This window comes from Schistocerca nitens, chromosome 4, assembly GCF_023898315.1.
Source record: "Schistocerca nitens isolate TAMUIC-IGC-003100 chromosome 4, iqSchNite1.1, whole genome shotgun sequence".
Taxonomy (NCBI): domain Eukaryota; kingdom Metazoa; phylum Arthropoda; class Insecta; order Orthoptera; family Acrididae; genus Schistocerca; species Schistocerca nitens.
The window spans coordinates 142,864,198-142,882,330 of record NC_064617.1 but is presented as its reverse complement, the minus strand read 5'-3'; the positions used below and the strand labels follow the sequence as shown (position 1 = coordinate 142,882,330).

The 18,133-nt window shown below is 44.3% G+C and overlaps 1 protein-coding gene across 1 annotated transcript in view; it reads left to right on the top strand.

Annotated features, from left to right (window-relative positions):
* The window catches only part of LOC126252171 (uncharacterized), a 306,249-nt gene that overhangs the window by 249,886 nt on the left and 38,230 nt on the right, over positions 1-18,133 (top strand). Inside the window, exon 16 of the mRNA XM_049953039.1 lies at positions 5,259-5,470. Within this exon, the coding sequence (XP_049808996.1) occupies positions 5,259-5,470 (212 nt within the window). The remainder of the gene's footprint in view (positions 1-5,258; positions 5,471-18,133) is intronic.

Genomic DNA, 18,133 nt, shown 5'->3' with positions numbered 1-18,133 from the left:
CTTTGTCTTAGAATATCATTTCATAGGAATAGTTCCTGTCCCCACGCCACTTTCTAAAGAAGGTTTATCATTACGCATTACCACAGGGTAGGTAACTGTTTGAATACTGTTTGGAAACTGTATTTAACAATAGAAATCTAACTTAATCGCTGCCTACTTGTTGTTTACTTTTCTCCTTTCGAGAAACTTGCAACAATGTTGTCAAGACGCAAGATAAGTGGAAACTTTTATTAGGGCCAAGTACTTGTTTTTAATTCATTTGCGCATTTAAATAAAGACAAGTTTAATTCATACCAGCTATAGTTCAATCCAAATTAGTTCTGTTTTACCATACGAGTTTAAGTTGGATAACAGTTTGCAGTTCCATAGTTTTGGTAATATGTATACGATTTAAGGAGTGGGGGGGGGGGTAAATTAGAGCTAATTTCAGTACAGAAACACACAGTGGGGAACTTACATCTTTACGAATTCACAACCTGTTTTCCTCCGACTTGTTACAGCCAACGTTTTAACAGTTCCTGCTGTTATTGATCAATGTAGCTGTTACACTATAATTAGTAACATACAGGGTATCACATATTCATACGGTACGTAATATTTCCGAAAAGTAGAAAAAAGTTCCTGTAATGATATGTCCCGACACCGAATACATGTTGAAGCACGGCCCAATCTGCTCTCTCGTCTCCATCTGTCTGCTACGTTGAAGTAGACACTATAGGCAGCGCAGTATATGGTTTGCACGCACCCTGACACATCCGTCAGCCATTCTTCTCAGCGAATCACACATTCCTTCAAATATACCAAGTTCTATTCGTATTATGTCATTGGGGAGTGATACCACATTATGCTAATACCTTTGTAGTTTTGTTTTCACCCAGACATGTTTCAGCACTTCTTGTGCTAGCTTCAGTGGGTTTATTTGTTTATTTTGCTTCTGAAAAATTGTTGTTCCATGTCAGTCTTTAAGGAATATTTGGTACAAAATATTTACATTTGAAAAATGAGCGATTATTGTCAAATATTTTACAATGCTTTCCATACAGTACAGAGCTGAAACATATTCACTGATTTGAGGCATTCTGTGCTGTTTATTTACGATATGCCCAAAGGTTCGAGTTTTTCATATATTTGGAAATAAAGTGGATGTATGCATTTGTTTACGTACCTCACAAGAACTATTGGATATTTATACCAGTAGCTCTAGGTCTACTACGCAGTCTGCACATTGGTATCTGCAAACAGCAAAACGTTATTTCATTTATTTATTTATTTTTTTTTAATTATGTGTTTCCGACCGAAAATCACTATTTCTCGTTTTATTTAGGGTGTCACTTACAGTTTTTGATGTTCCGGTGTTTTCACTTTGTTTGTGTCGAGGTAACACGCTTATTTCATCCTCTTCCGTCGTTACATGTGCATCATCTACAGTTCATTCGGCAAGTACAGAATTTTCTCCGCCGTTACGTGTTCTGGCTATGTAGTGCTCATTTATTTGGGGAGTGTTTGTTTGAGATGTGGTGCGCAGATTTGAAGTATTGTTCACGTTTGTCGTGCTTAGTTAGCAAGCTGTTATGTATTGTGTTGTTGGTTCTGTATGCTAAGTTAAGTCTTTGCCCACACTGTGTGCCCTTGTTGTTGCATATCATTACGTGCCATTTATTGCTTACTGTCTTCTGATCTGTGTTACGTGTGTGTGTGTGTGTGTGTGTGTGTGTGTGTGTGTGTGTGTGTGTACGTATCGATATTATGAGTTGCCTGTTTTGTATTTTGTTGTTTATTTTGTCTACTATCTTCGTATCAAACACATTCTCCCGTGCAGTACGTTTTATTGCGTTCAGTTCTTCTGTGTAATAATTCTTGTTCATGGGTGTTCTGCTCATCTATGTAATAAATATCCGAAACTGGCATCTTTATGAGTTATGGGATGATTGGATAGGCTATCAGTGACGGTTATGGTGACTGTGGGTTGCCTATAAATGGTGAACTCATTTTTGTTGTTTCTCTTGTGTATAGAGAGAATTAAGTAAATGAGTTTTCCTCCTCGACTAATCCATCATCACATTTAAAACATCGCGGTGAGATACTGTCACACAGTCCGTACAAAATGGATTGCAAACTACAGTCGTTGCCTTTCTTCAAGGATATTTTGTCCTACAGCGCAGGTAATACATTGCGCAGACATCGGTGATACATCCAACCTGCTAATCTCTTTGTCAAAATTGTATGGCCTTGTGAGTTTGTCTCCGATATTTCTCTCCTATAAACTGATAGTAAAGCGATCCTGATGTCTCGCCATGATTGCTCTAGGATTTCCATCTGCCCATACGTCTGTATTGCCGTAATACTATGCCATCTCTTATGAGTCTTCCGTCGTTTGTAAGTAAATTTCTGCTTTTAAATAGCACATCTTCAGCGACCCATATCTCAACTGGCACTGGTTTCCGCGCGTACCATTATAAGGAACTTTTCTTCCGGTTTTGATGGATACTACCTCCTGTAGGAATAGATGATACTCTTTTAAACATCCTTTATATAGGGTGTTTCACAGTTCCTGTTAGAGGAATACGAATAAAGTTTTGATAAGGACCCTTGCCCGGACGTATACTGTTTGGACTTGAAATAAGTGGTGGTGGTGGTTAGTGTTTAACGTCCCGTCGACAACGAGGTCATTAGAGACGGAGCTCATGCTGGGATTAGGGAAGGATTGGGAAGGAAATCGGCCGTGCCCTTTCAAAGGAACCATCCCGGCATTTGCCTGAAGCGATTTAGGAAAATCACGGAAAACCTAAATCAGGATGGCTGGAGACGGGATTGAACCGTCGTCCTCCCGAATGCGAGTCCAGTGTGCTAACCACTGCGCCACCTCGCTCGGTTGAAATAAGTTTGAAGATTGGCTCACTTTCATATCTGCCACTTCGCTGCACGCACTCAGTTGACACAATGAGCTCTGACGTGTGTGCGGTACGAGGTGAATCTGCGAAGCTCGCTTACAGACACAAGGTTTACAAACCCCTGTGGGTGTCCGTGGAGCACCACAGTCAAACCTCCTAGACCGTACGTACCAGTTCCTCGTAGATGTTGTTGCAGTCGGACGAAAATGGTATGTGATGGACTGAGGCAATCCGGAAAGCATTATCCATTCATGTTTTGTGCAACTCTGCCTTTATGTACCGCATCATGAAGCGCGACATTCGAAAGTGGTGCGATGTTCAAACTTACTTCACATCCAAACTCTACATTTTCCAACATGGATTCCTAATCAAAACTTTTTCTAGTAAATCCCTTCTACGACCCTTAGAAGTCTGTAATAGGAATTGTGAATCGTCCTGCGTAACTGAGTGTCTTCGTGGTGCAGTAAATGATCCATAAAATGTAATTTAATATTTCTGCAGTATTCCTTTTGGCCATCTCCAGAATGAGCCGATAGACTGAAGCAGCAATCGCTCCATATTTTTTAAACATGTATACCGCGTTGTTGCGTAGGTGATCGCAAATACACAAGCTGCAGAGACATTGATTGGTGGCAGAGTGTATTCATAAACTGAATCTGTGGCTATACGGTCGATCGATGTTGGTGTATCGATACGTCATTATGAGCTTCACTGTAGCAACGTCTTTGCGATTTTCTTAAAGAAAGTGTCGGATTCCATGATCTAACCAGGCTAAATCTGGTATGCTTATCAATTACATTCTTCCTCAGAAGATGTGTAGCTGCTTCTTGCACACCCACGTTTCAAGAAGATGAAGTCATCTCTAGAATTTCGACTTCTTCCCAGCGCGAATAGTGATGTGCCGAAATAACTTGTAACTTCCATGGCAATATGAACGCGTGAAACAGAAGACGTACAGCTTTGGTTGGTAACTTGTTTTTACGGTTACTGTGAATTGTAATTATTTGTAACGGCTACCTTAATGTTTGGCCACTCCTACACACTATAGGTACAGTTTTGTCACTTTGCCTATACTGTGGCTGTCTGCTTTGCTGGCATATGTTGGGCACCAAATTATACCGAGCGAGGTGGCACAGTGATTAGCACACTAGACTCGCATTCGGGAGGACGACTGTTCAAACCCGCGTCCGGCCATCCTGGTTTACATGTTTCGTGATTTCCCCAAATCGCTTCAGGCACTTGCCGTAATGGTTCCTGTGAAAGGCTATCCTTCCCTAATCCGCCGGCCGCGGTGGCCGAGTGGTTCTAGGCGCTTCAGTCCGGAACCGCGCGACTTTTACGGTCGCAGGTTCGAATCCTGCCTCGGGCATGGATGTGTATGGTGTCCTTACGTTGCTACTTAGATTTAAGTAGTTCTAAGCTCTAGGGGACTGATGATGTCAGATGTTAAGTCACGTAGTGCTCAGAGCCATTTCAATCTTCCCTAACCCGATGGTAACGATGACCTTGCTGTTTGGTACCCTCCCCCGAAACAGCCAACCACCAAATTATTTTGTGGTCTATCTGGCACGTCAGACAAACTAGCTACGCTGACATTCTCCTGCTCTATCGATCGTTTTACATAGTGTTAGCGGACTCGCATTCGGGAGGACGACGGTTCAATCCCACGTCCGGCAATCCTGATTTAGGTTTTCCGTGATTTCTCTAAATCGCTCCAGGCAAATGCCGGGATGGTTCCTTTCAAAGGGCACGGCCGACTTCCTTCCCCGTCCTTCCCTAATCCGATGAGACCGATGACCTCGCTGTCTGGTCTCCTTCCCCGAAACAACCAACCAACCAACATAGTGTTAGCAGCCAGATGATGATCAAATTTGAATGGTTAGAATGTCGCTCCAGACTTTCCCCAGTCTTCATGCTGTACCTGCTTCGCAAGGATCCACAGGTCGTTATGTTCCATCTGTAGGATTCAGGTGACGGTAGCAAAAAAATGATTTTCCCGTTAAACATCTGTACATACTGACTCGTTAAATGAAAGATCAATGAGCTCAAAAAGGATGCACAGGTCTACTTGGCGCGCACATAGTCATCTCGACACTTCTCAATGCACGAGGCGTTTTTCTGTCGAGCACATCTAGTACGGCTTGACTTTTCGTATGACCAGTAATCGCAAATTGTGGCCTGCTGTGATTCATCGAAACGGCAGTAAGTGCTATGTCACAAGGAGTCCATGACCGAAGTCCTAGTCTACGTCACCTATAGCTTCTAGGATATATCCAATTCACCTGCTCACTGGTATAAGTCACGAGAGTGCTTTCTGTAGCGTGTGGGACACACATTGAAGCTGTCGGTGTGATTTGGTGTGTGCAGGGACCTGGCGGCGCGCAACATCCTCATCGACGAGCACAAGACGCTCAAGATCTCCGACTTCGGGCTGTCGCGGTCGGGCATCTACGTGAACACGCGCGGCAAGAAGGTACCGCTGCGCTGGCTCAGCGTCGAGGCCATCCGCGACAACCTCTACTCCAGCAAGAGCGACGTGTGGGCCTACGCCATCGTCCTCTGGGAGATCGGCACTCTCGGTAAGTCCCCACAATCGAACTCCAGGCACGTACATTTCAGGTACTCTGTTTTGCCACTTTCTATAACCAGATTAACTTATTAGGAGGGGGTGTTCAATTTTATCGGCCCTAACTATATAAGTAATAAGTACTTGTGCATGGACTATCGGCGATATGACTCAATAAAATTATCTCGTGGTTCCAGCCGTTGCAAGTACCCCCCCCCCCCCACTTGAGCTATACCTCCAGAAACGCCTCTGTTTAGCCAGCGAGTCCTCAGAGAATTGTATAAAAGGCATAATGTATTTAAAATCTTTCGTAATTTTTCGGAGAGTAGTGATCTTGTAACCTATGCAAAATTGGTGAAAAACACTCTAGATCGCAATGATTATTTTGTTTAAAATGACGGGATTCGTTCTAGTGTTGGTTGGTTGGTTGGTTTTGGAGAAGGAGACCAGACAGCGTGGTCATCGGTCTCATCGGATTAGGGAAGGATGGGGAAGGAAGTCGGCCGTGCCCTTTCAGAGGAACCATCCCGCCATTTGCCTGGAGTGATTTAGGGAAATCACGGAAAACCTAAATCAGGATGGCCGGACGCGGGATTGAACCGTCGTCCTCCGGAATGCGAGTCCAGTGTCTAACCACTGCGCCACCTCGCTCGGTTTCGTTCTAGTGTTAGGCCATCTTCAGAATAGCACTGTCTAGTACCATAAATAAGTCAGTGACTTACAATAAAGTAATTTGCTCTTGTTAAATCGAAGATTCGTTACCCATGTCCAGAACAGCCAGTAGACCCCAGTCGCTGAAACTGTTGCTGTTGGCTAGGCAGCATTGCGTTATATAGATCTGCTGAGGGCACGTTTGTGCCGTATAACGTCAACGTCACCCAATGAGGAACGATTTGCATAATTACGTTTCATTTTTAAGATACAGTTAATCTAAAAGTGGACCATTATAAAAAAAAAAGTAGTGCCCATGGACAGAACAGAGTGCTAGAAATAGTGCGTAACTGTAATAAGATTATTTAAAAATAATTTCTCTGATTTCCATCTAATGGAAATATTTTATTTAACCATTGTGATATATCCATAGCATCGGCTATTTAATCAATAGAAGGTGTGAATAGAATAACCTAATGGATTTGTGTAAATAATTATCATCTATGATACTTATGCAAAAATTACACTCCATGCCGTATTATATAGAAATTTATGAGGGTCGTTCAATAAGTAATGCCCCACATTTTTTTTCTCAAAACATATTTATTGTTAAGAGTCAGAATTTGGTGACAATATACATCAACATGTCTTGTTCATGTCCTTCTTTTCTACTTAGTCTCCATCACGTTGTATGGCCGTACGCCAACATTGTCGAAGAGCATGTATCGCCTGCTGGTAAAAGCTCTTGTTTTGCAGGCGTAGCCATGTTTTCACTGCATGACTGAAACTCCTGTCATCCTCAGAGTGTGTTCCCCCCTAGAGGATCTTTAAGCGGCCTAAAGAGTAGGAGGTCCGAGGGTGCTAGGTCTGGACTATGGGTGGATGAGGCAATGATGTCCAGCCCAGTTTGGTGATGTGTTCTCGGGTGTGTGTGGGCGTGCATTATCGTGTTGGAGCAAGATATCTGCTGGATTCTTCTCCGATCAAACACGTCGGAAACGGGTATTGAGTTTATTCAGAGTCTTCACGTATGCCTCTGAATTGATGGTTGACCCTCTTGGCATCACAGCCACGAGAATAACGCCATCCCAATACCAGAAGACTGTCTCCATGACTTTTCCGGCAGAGGGGGTTGTCTTGAATTTATTATTTTGTGGTGAATGGACTGCCATTTTGTTTCCGGCGCAAAGTGATGCACCTAGCTTTCGTCCTCCGCAACGATCCGTGACAGAATGGCCTCTCCGTCGGTCTCAAAACGCTCCAATAATTCAGATGAAATGGCCTTTCTTTGAATCTTGTGGTCAGCTGTGAGCATTCGCGGAACCCATCGTGAGCAACTCTTTGAATATCCGAGAGTCTCGACCACTGGAGACGCACTTACAATGCTGACCGACAACTGTAGAGCCAATTGTCGAGTTGTGGTGCGAGCGTGGCTGATCATGGAGCTCTGTTTCTGCCTTTCCTGAGGCTGTAGCTTTCTTTACCTATCGTCCAACTGCTATCAACTGCATCATCGCCATACACTGCACACAAACGGTTATGGATGTTCACTATGGTTCCTTTTTCTACACACAAGAATAACAGCGCGCTGTTTGTCACGTGAGTCGTACGTAGACGCGATTTTGAAGCTGTACTACGGCTCTGCTACGGGCCAGAACGGTTCGAAACTTCACCGGCGCAGAGAACAAACATCAAATGGGATGCACCAACAAGGACGTTTGTACATGTGTATTAATGGATTTTTTTAAAAAAGTGTGGGGCATTACTTATTTAACGACCCTCGTAGTAGAACATTGGCGCTCTCTTCTGTCCTGAATATGCTATCTTCGGACTCCGTTACCATGGAGACGTCGTAAGATGGCCGCCAAATATCAAAGATGTACACTGCTGGCCACCGTAAATGCAACACCAAGAAAGACAAGAGGTAGCACAACAAAATTTATTTTGTAGATAACATGTTGACCAAGTATCAAATGATTACGTCTACAGACGTCTGTGACATGTGGTTCCTGCCAGAATCAGTAGCCAGAGTAGCCGCCATTGTTGGAGATCACCGCTGCCACACGTCTCGGCATTGAATCAAAGAGACGTTGGATGTGTTCCTGGGGTTCAGCAGCCCAAGCAGCTTCCACACGTTGCCAAAGATCATCTGGTGTGGCAGCTGGGGATGTAATCTGGATCACTCGTTGAGCAACCATGGACCACATGTTTTCTATCGGCGAAAGATCCGGAGAGCGAGCCGGCCAGGGAAGCACTTCAATCTGGTTATTGACGAAGAACCTTTGGACAATGCGTGCCACGTGTGGTCGCGCATTATCCTGTTGAAATATGGCTGTGGCCGAGCCCTGAAGGTAAGGAAGGACAACTGGCTCCAGCATCTCGGATATGTAGCGCCGGCTATTTAAAGTACCGGCAATGCGTACTAGAGGCGTGCGAGAGTAATATCCAATACCGCCCCATACCATAATACCCGGTGCAAGACCAGTGTGGCGGTGCATAATGCAGCTGTCCAGCATCCTCTCTCCACGGTGTCTCCACACTCGAATCCGACCATCGTGGTGCTGCAGACAGAAGCGTGCCTCGTCAGTAAAGATAACGTCATTCCACTCTGCCGTCCACATCCGTCTGTCATCACACCATTGGCGACGGAGACGTCTGTAGTTCTGCGTCAATGGTAGACGAAGCAATGGACGTCTTGCGGACAGACCACTCTGCTGTAAACGGCGTCGAATGGTACGCGCAGACACTGGATAATGCGTTACAGACGCAGTGTGCTGTGCTATGGTTCGGGATGTCACTGAGCGATCCGTCGCTGCCATGCGCACAATTTGCCTATCAGCACGTGCAGTGGTGCACCGAGGTCAATGCGATCGACCACGTCGGTCCGTCGTACCCTCCTGCATCCAACGGTCACATATCCGCATTACAGTTGTTTGGTTTCGTCCAACACGACTAGCGATTTCTCTGTATGATAATTCACAATCTCGGTAAGCCACTATCCTTCCTCTGTCGAACTCGGATACTTGATCAAACGATGTTCGCTGTTGTCTACGAGGCATAACTGATCGTCTTGTGAAACAACCACAAGGTAAACACACACGTGCCGAACGTACACTCGTCGAAATCGCCAAGCCTTAAATGGCGCTATGAGGTGGCGCCACAGGCGCGCGTGATGTGCGTCTGCCCTGAAATTCTAATCGGTTGCATATCTCATCGCTGCAAACCCATGGTGTAAATTTCACTTGATTCGGATGCTTCCTTCAGGGTGTTGCATTTACGGTGGCCAGCAGTGTATGTCAGGGACGCCATGTGCTATCATAACGACTGACGTCAATCGCAGCTGTCTAAGAGAGTCAGGATGGCGTCTTCTTAAGTGTTGCCAGCAGAGTATGATTGGCCGTGCTTTTTCACTCAAATTTCGTGGAGATTAAGACAACCCGTCCTTGTACTAACTTATACATTAAATGTGTTCGCAATGGCAAACATGGACAACAATCAGTTTTAGAATGGAATGACGTCGGTGAACATTTGTGCCGCACCGGGACTCGAACCAAGGTTTCCCGCTTATCGCGAGAAGCCACCTTACGATTTGGCTACCTGTGCACGAATCACGGCCAGTCCCAAACTTCCATACGCCGTCAAACATGTGTCTGCAACCTGTATTCCTTCATCCATTGGGTACATTCCCGTAACATTTTGCTTGGAAGACGCTTGCAGTGTTGTGCTAGAGCCGGCCGCTGTGGCCGTGCGGTTCTAGGCGCTTCAGTCCGGAACCGCGCTGCTGTTACGATCGCAGGTTCGAATTCTGCCTCGGGCATGGATGTTTGGGGTCTAGTTTAGCAGGGGATACAACCCGTCGGCTTTGACCAATGACGTCAGAATTGGCCAGAGAGCGTGTATGACAAAGATGAAAGAGCTGAGAAGAATGTTCAGAAACAAAGGAATGCAAGAGAGAAAAACTGTACTTCGCATATATAAGGGCGAGTAGTGTTTTCACGTTAATTATATCGCGTTTTTGTATCTTAGTATTTCTCCGCAAAATACAATGGAAATAAATGAGTAAAATATATTAGTAGCAAAGAATACATCACGTTACATGTATGTCAGTTGTATCTCGAAACTCTTTCGAACTGTATTGCTCAAGTGCAGTACGGGATACAAGTTAATCGTACGTCGATTTCTTGGTTTTAACTAGCATTGCGGTCCTGTTGTTCACTTGAACTATGTATACCCTGCTTCACTAAACCGTAAATGAAACACCGGATACAAATGAAAAGATCATTCGAAGCGTGTTGCTTAAGTACAGTACGGAATAAGAGTTTGTCGTAAGTCGATTTCTTCGTTTTCACTAGCATTACTGTCCTGTTCTTCACATGAACGATGTATCCTCCGCTTCAGTAAACCCTAATTGGAACACGGGATACAAATTGTAGATGTGTTGTTTATTTCGTCTCTGCTATTACTAACAGTCTTTTCTTACGTACATATCAGTACTACTGATGACAGAAGGACCTACGTATGTAATATATGTATACCAGACTTCCGTTGACCTCTATATATGTACACTGGTAACGAAAAGGTGGAAACAGACGTACGTTACATTTGCAACCTGTACCTCAATTGAACTACACGGAGACAAGAAGACGACCCATGTACAATTTGTATCCCGTACTTCACAATGGGTTACAGTTTTCTTGTTGCCTTGGACGCTAATAGTATCCCATTCGTTACTTGAGCTACACAGCTGTACGCAACATTTGTATCTTGCTCGCCAATTGACATATATAGCGTCAGTGTAAAGGAGAAGTGAAGGACGGGATACAAATTTTAGTTGTGTCATCAGTGTAAAGGTGAAGTGAAGGACGGGATCAAATTTTAGTTGTGTCGGGGGGTTTCACCTGTTATATAGCAAGTACACATTCGAAAATGTCGTACTGATATTAGTGCTGGGAAACGAAAGAAGATCCTCAGCTGAGAAATTTCTATTACGTACTTCACAACACGAAAATACACATATTGGTAGAATAAAACAGTGAAATAACAAAATAGTAAAATACCGTGAAAGAAGCAAATGGAAAAGTGAACTTACCACACGGAAATATCGAGGAATAACCGAAGCTCGCCTAGACAAGACAGTAACGAAAATTACATACCCACAAACAGACAAGTCCATTCCTATAAACGAAAATAAGACACTAAAAATTGTTCTACAATAACAAACTAATACTCCAAATTTTCTCAATATCATTACGAATAATTATTTTAATGTACAATGACAGCGCTTATCCGGAACACAGAACTGTTTTATTATCTATGCCTCGAAGTGAAGACATTACTATCTATGACTAATGTATGACGTCATTGGTCAAAGCCGACGGGTTGTATCCCCTTCTTCACTAGACCCGATGTTTGCGATGTCCTTAGTTAGGTTTAAGTAGTTAAGTCTAGCGGACTGATTACCTCAAATGTTAAGTCCCATAGCGCTCAGAGCCATTTGAACCATTTTGTTGTGCTAGAATACCTTAATGAGTCGTTTTGCAGAGAAGCTCTCGAAGCAGTATCAGCGCACTCGGGTTCTCTGTAAAGTGCAATTCAGCTTTCTGTTATTCTAGGTGAAGAAGCGGGATGCTACATTATTCGGGATAACGTTCAGGAGGAATGCCATTATGATGTATTTATTTATTAAACAGGACAACCTGATAACATCGACACAATTAATAAAGTTTAACTGAAAACGAACAATTTCCTGAGAGCATGGTCTTACGACAGAACTAGATCGGAAGGCATCCTATCAGCGCTCATCTTGCTCTTACACTCGTGATATTTCGTACATTTTCGTTAGCTTAAACATTATTCGTTTATTTATTAAGATGATCAATTTCTGGGCTTGCAATATTACTGTAAGAAAACTCTTACAACCCATAGGCTTCTTCTAATATCTGTACAGGAAAAAAAGACTTTTATTAGCAAATCGATCGCTTCGGCATCGATGTATAGGCAGGGATTGTGGGTGTCAGACTGACAGGGACGCATACTTTAGAGATTGTCAAGTGCTTTGTGTAACCTATGTTTGCCCAATGAATTACCAGCGTTGTTGGAGAACCTTAGCCTTGCAAAAAGGCAACAACTGTCGATTGTGCAGAACTGGGCACCACACCATTTTCTACTGATGTTAAGACAATACCCCATTGCTACGTTCCATGGGCGATGAGTTAATTGAGGTAGCCCGCTAGTATTACCTTCCAGTTCACCAGAACTTTGTTTGTTAGTTTTGTGGCTATGGGGATATTTTGAGACATTGGTGTATACCCAATTCACCGACGATGTGCAGACAATACAGGAGCGTGTGGCCAATGCATGTGACACAATGCGAAAGACGCCAGGTGTATTTCGAAGAGTGCCTGATTCACTGTGAAGAAGGTATAAATGGTGCTTCAGGATGCGTGGTATGGTGTCATGGACTGTGCGGCTGGTCCCAGCGGAGGTTCGAGTCCTCCCTCGGGCATGGGTGTGTGTGTTTGTCCTTAGGATAGTTTAGGTTAAGCAGTGTGTAAGCTTAGGGACTGATGACCGTAGCAGTTAAGTCCCATAAGATTTCACACACATTTGAACATTTGATGCGTGGTAATTGCATGCAGCACTGCTTGAAGTGTCTTCTTGTACAAAACAAACAGATGGGAATGAGAAGACTGGTCAACATCTGAACAGGTATTAGTTTCCGGATATACACTCCTGGAAATTGAAATAAGAACACCGTGAATTCATTGTCCCAGGAAGGGGAAACTTTATTGACACATTCCTGGGGTCAGATACATCACATGATCACACTGACAGAACCACAGGCATATAGACACAGGCAACAGAGCATGCACAATGTCGGCACTAGTACAGTGTATATCCACCTTTCGCAGCAATGCAGGCTGCTATTCTCCCATGGAGACGATCGTAGAGATGCTGGATGTAGTCCTGTGGAACGGCTTGCCATGCCATTTCCACCTGGCGCCTCAGTTGGACCAGCGTTCGTGCTGGACGTGCAGACCGCGTGAGACGACGCTTCATCCAGTCCCAAACATGCTCAATGGGGGACAGATCCGGAGATCTTGCTGGCCAGGGTAGTTGACTTACACCTTCTAGAGCACGTTGGGTGGCACGGGATACATGCGGACGTGCATTGTCCTGTTGGAACAGCAAGTTCCCTTGCCGGTCTAGGAATGGTAGAACGATGGGTTCGATGACGGTTTGGATGTACCGTGCACTATTCAGTGTCCCCTCGACGATCACCAGTGGTGTACGGCCAGTGTAGGAGATCGCTCCCCACACCATGATGCCGGGTGTTGGCCCTGTGTGCCTCGGTCGTATGCAGTCCTGATTGTGGCGCTCACCTGCACGGCGCCAAACACGCATACGACCATCATTGGCACCAAGGCAGAAGCGACTCTCATCGCTGAAGACGACACGTCTCCATTCGTCCCTCCATTCACGCCTGTCGCCACACCACTGGAGGCGGGCTGCACGATGTTGGGGCGTGAGCGGAAGACGGCCTAACGGTGTGCGGGACCGTAGCCCAGCTTCATGGAGACGGTTGCGAATGGTCCTCGCCGATACCCCAGGAGCAACAGTGTCCCTAATTTGCTGGGAAGTGGCGGTGCGGTCCCCTACGGCACTGCGTAGGATCCTACGGTCTTGGCGTGCATCCGTGCGTCGCTGCGGTCCGGTCCCAGGTCGACGGGCACGTGCACCTTCCGCCGACCACTGGCGACAACATCGATGTACTGTGGAGACCTCACGCCCCACGTGTTGAGCAATTCGGCGGTACGTCCACCCGGCCTCCCGCATGCCCACTATACGCCCTCGCTCAAAGTCCGTCAACTGCACATACGGTTCACGTCCACGCTGTCGCGGCATGCTACCAGTGTTAAAGACTGCGATGGAGCTCCGTATGCCACGGCAAACTGGCTGACACTGACGGCGGCGGTGCACAAATGCTGCGCAGCTAGCGCCATTCGACGGCCAACACCGCGGTTCCTGGTGTGTCCGCTGTGCCGTGCGTGTGACCATTGCTTGTACAGCCCTCTTGCAGTGTCCGGAGCAAGTATGGTGGGTCTGACACACCGGTTTCAATGTGTTCTTTTTTCCATTTCCAGGAGTGTATTATTACAGGGACTTTTCTTCCAGTTTTGACCAATAATGCTTCCTGCAGTAATATTGACACTTTTTTTCAAACACCCTGTATACCGCAGACATTTACCACTCAACAACAGCCGACGAGCACTCGACTTTAAGCGAATGGATAGTTACGCACGACTGCTCACTTGAAGATGGGAGGAGGCGTCCAGTTGAAATATGGTGGAGGGAAGTTTACGACGACCGGCTGCAGTACCGAAATCTCTTCGAACACTTAATCCGCCGGAAAAATTTTAAATTTCACAATCGCTGAATTATTATTCATTATTCATTTCAGGCTTATCTGATCGAGGTTTGTCGCAACTGTAAGTACCAGTCACGATCATTTGCGCCCAGTTTTTTTCTTTTAAATTATATTATAATGAGCTCTACTGATTAGGCAAGAGCTTGTCTAGCTTCTGTAGTTCGTCTCCATTCATTCCGTTGTAATCATCTTTTTACAGAAAATCTCTCTCTATAGAAATAATCCCACTTTAAATTTTACTCGTTTAGGGTCAAACGGTAGCGTCATTAACTAGTGATCGACACATCCTGGTTCCTGTGTTCGAACCCAGCCATTGTTTTGAATAAAAGTCATCAACAATAGTGTCCGAAGACTTTGAGGGTGGGGAGTCGTTCTGCTATCGACCTCGTGAGAGAGTGCGAGTGGACGGTCGTACTTTTAGGGCAACATCTTGCGCTTCCGATGGGAAACTGTTCTTAAAAGGCGGAAGAATCAGCAATGATCATCACCCTGAGGACGCAAAAGACAATTGAGACAACTGAACCACAAGCACGTAACATGTATCCATAGAAAATGTGGCCTGTAACTGAAGAGTATCATGATAACTTTTCCTTTCGGATCTCCGGGATTGGTGAACCAAGTGGGATGTGATCAAGAGAAAAACACTGAATAACAAGGAAGGCCAAGACTAAATGGCTGCAGTAAGAAAGTGAAGAAGTCCAAACAGAAATCGTCGGAAGGACTCATTCAGCATATAGAAAAGTCAAAACTGAAGTTAAAGGAAGGTTGTCAACATTAAGAGTATAATGGAAATTCGACTGTTAAGGGCATAGGAGAGACAGAGAGAGAAAGAAAAAAGATAGGTGGAAACACCTCTATGAAGGGGAAGACTTGTCTGGTGAAGTAATTGACGAAAAAATGAGAGTCAGTAAAGAAAATAAAAAAAAACATAGGGTACTCAGCGAAGGCAGAGATAACAGAGCTCTGGATGACTTTGGTTAAATAAGGCGGCAGAGATAGATAACATATGGATAACATTCCTATGGAATTTATGAAATCAGTGTAACAAGTGGTAACCAAGTGACCTCTATTCAAGCTGGTGTGTAGAATCTATGAGTCTGAACACATACCATCATACGTCGGGAAAAGTATCGTCCACAACATCCCGAAGATAGCAAGGGCAGATAAGCGGTAGAACTAGCGCAAAATCTCGTTAAACGCTCTTATATCCAAGTTACTGAGACGAGTAACACACAGAAGAATGGAAAAGAAAACTGAAACTCTACTACATGGGATCAGGTTGGGTCTGGCAAATACGAGGACAGTAGAGAGGTAGTTCTGACGTTTCGACTGATAGTGAACACAAGTCTTTCGAGAATCAACACATTTTCATAGGATTTGTCTACTTGGAAAAGTATTCGGCACTATAAAATAGTGCAAGATGTCCTAACCTGAGAAAATGTGAGTATCCGATGGAGAAACGCGTATTATACGAAAGATGTGCTATAAACAATAGGGAACTGTAGGGATGTAAGACCAACCACGAGGAGCTTGCTGTGAGAGTAGTATTTATCAAAACTAGACATGATTGTTTCAATGGGAATTCCGCGATCGTTCATTAAATAAAATATGGCGTTTCAGTCTTCGTTCGCTATTCTTTATTTTCAATTACCGGTTTCGGGCTAGCTGCCCATCTTCAGATCATATATTGTAGTTACAGAGTAACTTGTCCGTACAGAACACTCGGTTCGCTGTCATAAGTAAAGTGAATTTCCATCTAAAGGGCAGCTAGCCCGAAACCGGTAATTGAAAATAAAGAATAGCGATCGAAGACTGAAACGCCATATTTTATTTAGAGTAGTATTTAGTCAGCGATGTTGCCTAATTTCAGTCTATACATCGAAAGAGGCAACGACGGAAATAAAAGGAAGGTTTACGAGCGGTAGTAAAATTCAGGATAAAATGATAACAAAGACAAGATTAGCTAATGACATTACTTTTCTCAGAATATGGATTGACAGTAAACCGGAAGAAAACAGAAGTAATGAGAATTAGGAGAAATGAGAACAACGAGAAAGTTACCATCGAAATTGGTGATCATAAAATATACGAAGTTAAGGAATTCTGATAGCTTGGAAGCAAAAATGGTTCAAATGGCTCTGAGCACTATGGGACTCAACTGCTGTGGTCATAAGTCCCCTAGAACTTAGAACTACTTAAACCTAACTAACCTAAGGACAGCACACGACACCCAGCCATCACGAGGCAGAGAAAATCCCTGACCCCGCCGGGAATCGAACCCGGGAACCCGGGCGTGGGAAGCGAGAACGCTACCGCACGACCACGAGATGCGGGCATCGTGGAAGCAAAATAATCCATGACGTACGCATAAAGAGCAGACTAGCATAGGCAAAAAGGAAATTCCTGGCCGGAAAAAGAAGAAAATCGACATGTGCTGTTATAGACCGATGTTGACAGTTACATGAATTGGCAGAATCAGTGAAGAAAGGAACATATGGAAAGCACTGGCAGCAGGAAGTGACAGGATGATAAGATATCACAAAATAACGTCGCTAGTAGTAGAAGGAGTTTGAGAGACTAAAAACTGTACGGGAGGACAGAGATAGTAATACATACAAGCAACAACTCAGAGCGTAGCGTTGCAAGTGCTACTCTGAGACAAAGAGGTTGGCACAAAAAAGAAATTTGTGGTAGGCCGTATCGAACAAGTCAGAAGACTGATGACTGGAAAAATTCGGACAAGTGCGAGTAATAATATAATATAATACAATAATAATTATTATTATTTCGTGTGGCTCAATGTCCCAAATCAAGTTTTCCCTATTGGAGGCCATTTCAGCGACTTGTGTGTTCCAAACTTACCCCATTCATCCAACCGGGAAAAAGGCCCTAAATTTTAAGATGGAATCCGAACTACGTGTTGTTTCTGGCGACTCCACACATCGTAAGAGGTGAAGGTTAGGTGAAAACGAATACTGAATTCTATGTTGTGACAAAGATTCGAGCCTGTGACTCCTCTGTTTGTCATACGCTTTATAGAAAGCTTATCTTTTGATTTCGTTGTTATAAAAGGTTAAATTTTTCACGACGCCAAGACACGGTAGGCCTTAGTCGAGACATAGCCGGCCGTTGTGGCCACGGGCAGTTGGACAAACAGACAGACGGACTGCCGGCCGCTGCTGCTGCTGCGGTCGTAGGTTCGAATCCTTCCTCGGGCATGGATGTGTGTCGTGTCCTTAGGTTAGTCAGGTCTAAGAAGTTCTAAGTCTAGGTGACTGATGGCCTCAGATGTTGAGTCCCACAGTGCTCAGAGCCATTTAAACCATTTTTGACAACCACACAAAAAAGTGATAGTATAAGGATTGCGTGTCTACCGACTGAAGTACGGCAATGGATTTAATTGGTACTTTTAAAGCACTTTGTTGCAATATTATATAGAAAAAGTAAAACATATTTCAGTCAGCATGTTTCCATCCTTTTGCTGCAGGTGACAATGGAATATGTGATTTTTAGTTTCACTGTACATTTCAGTCCGAATTTTAATATGAATTCCGTTCTTGTAAAAGTGTCTCAGTATTCTTCTAACGTGTCTACATT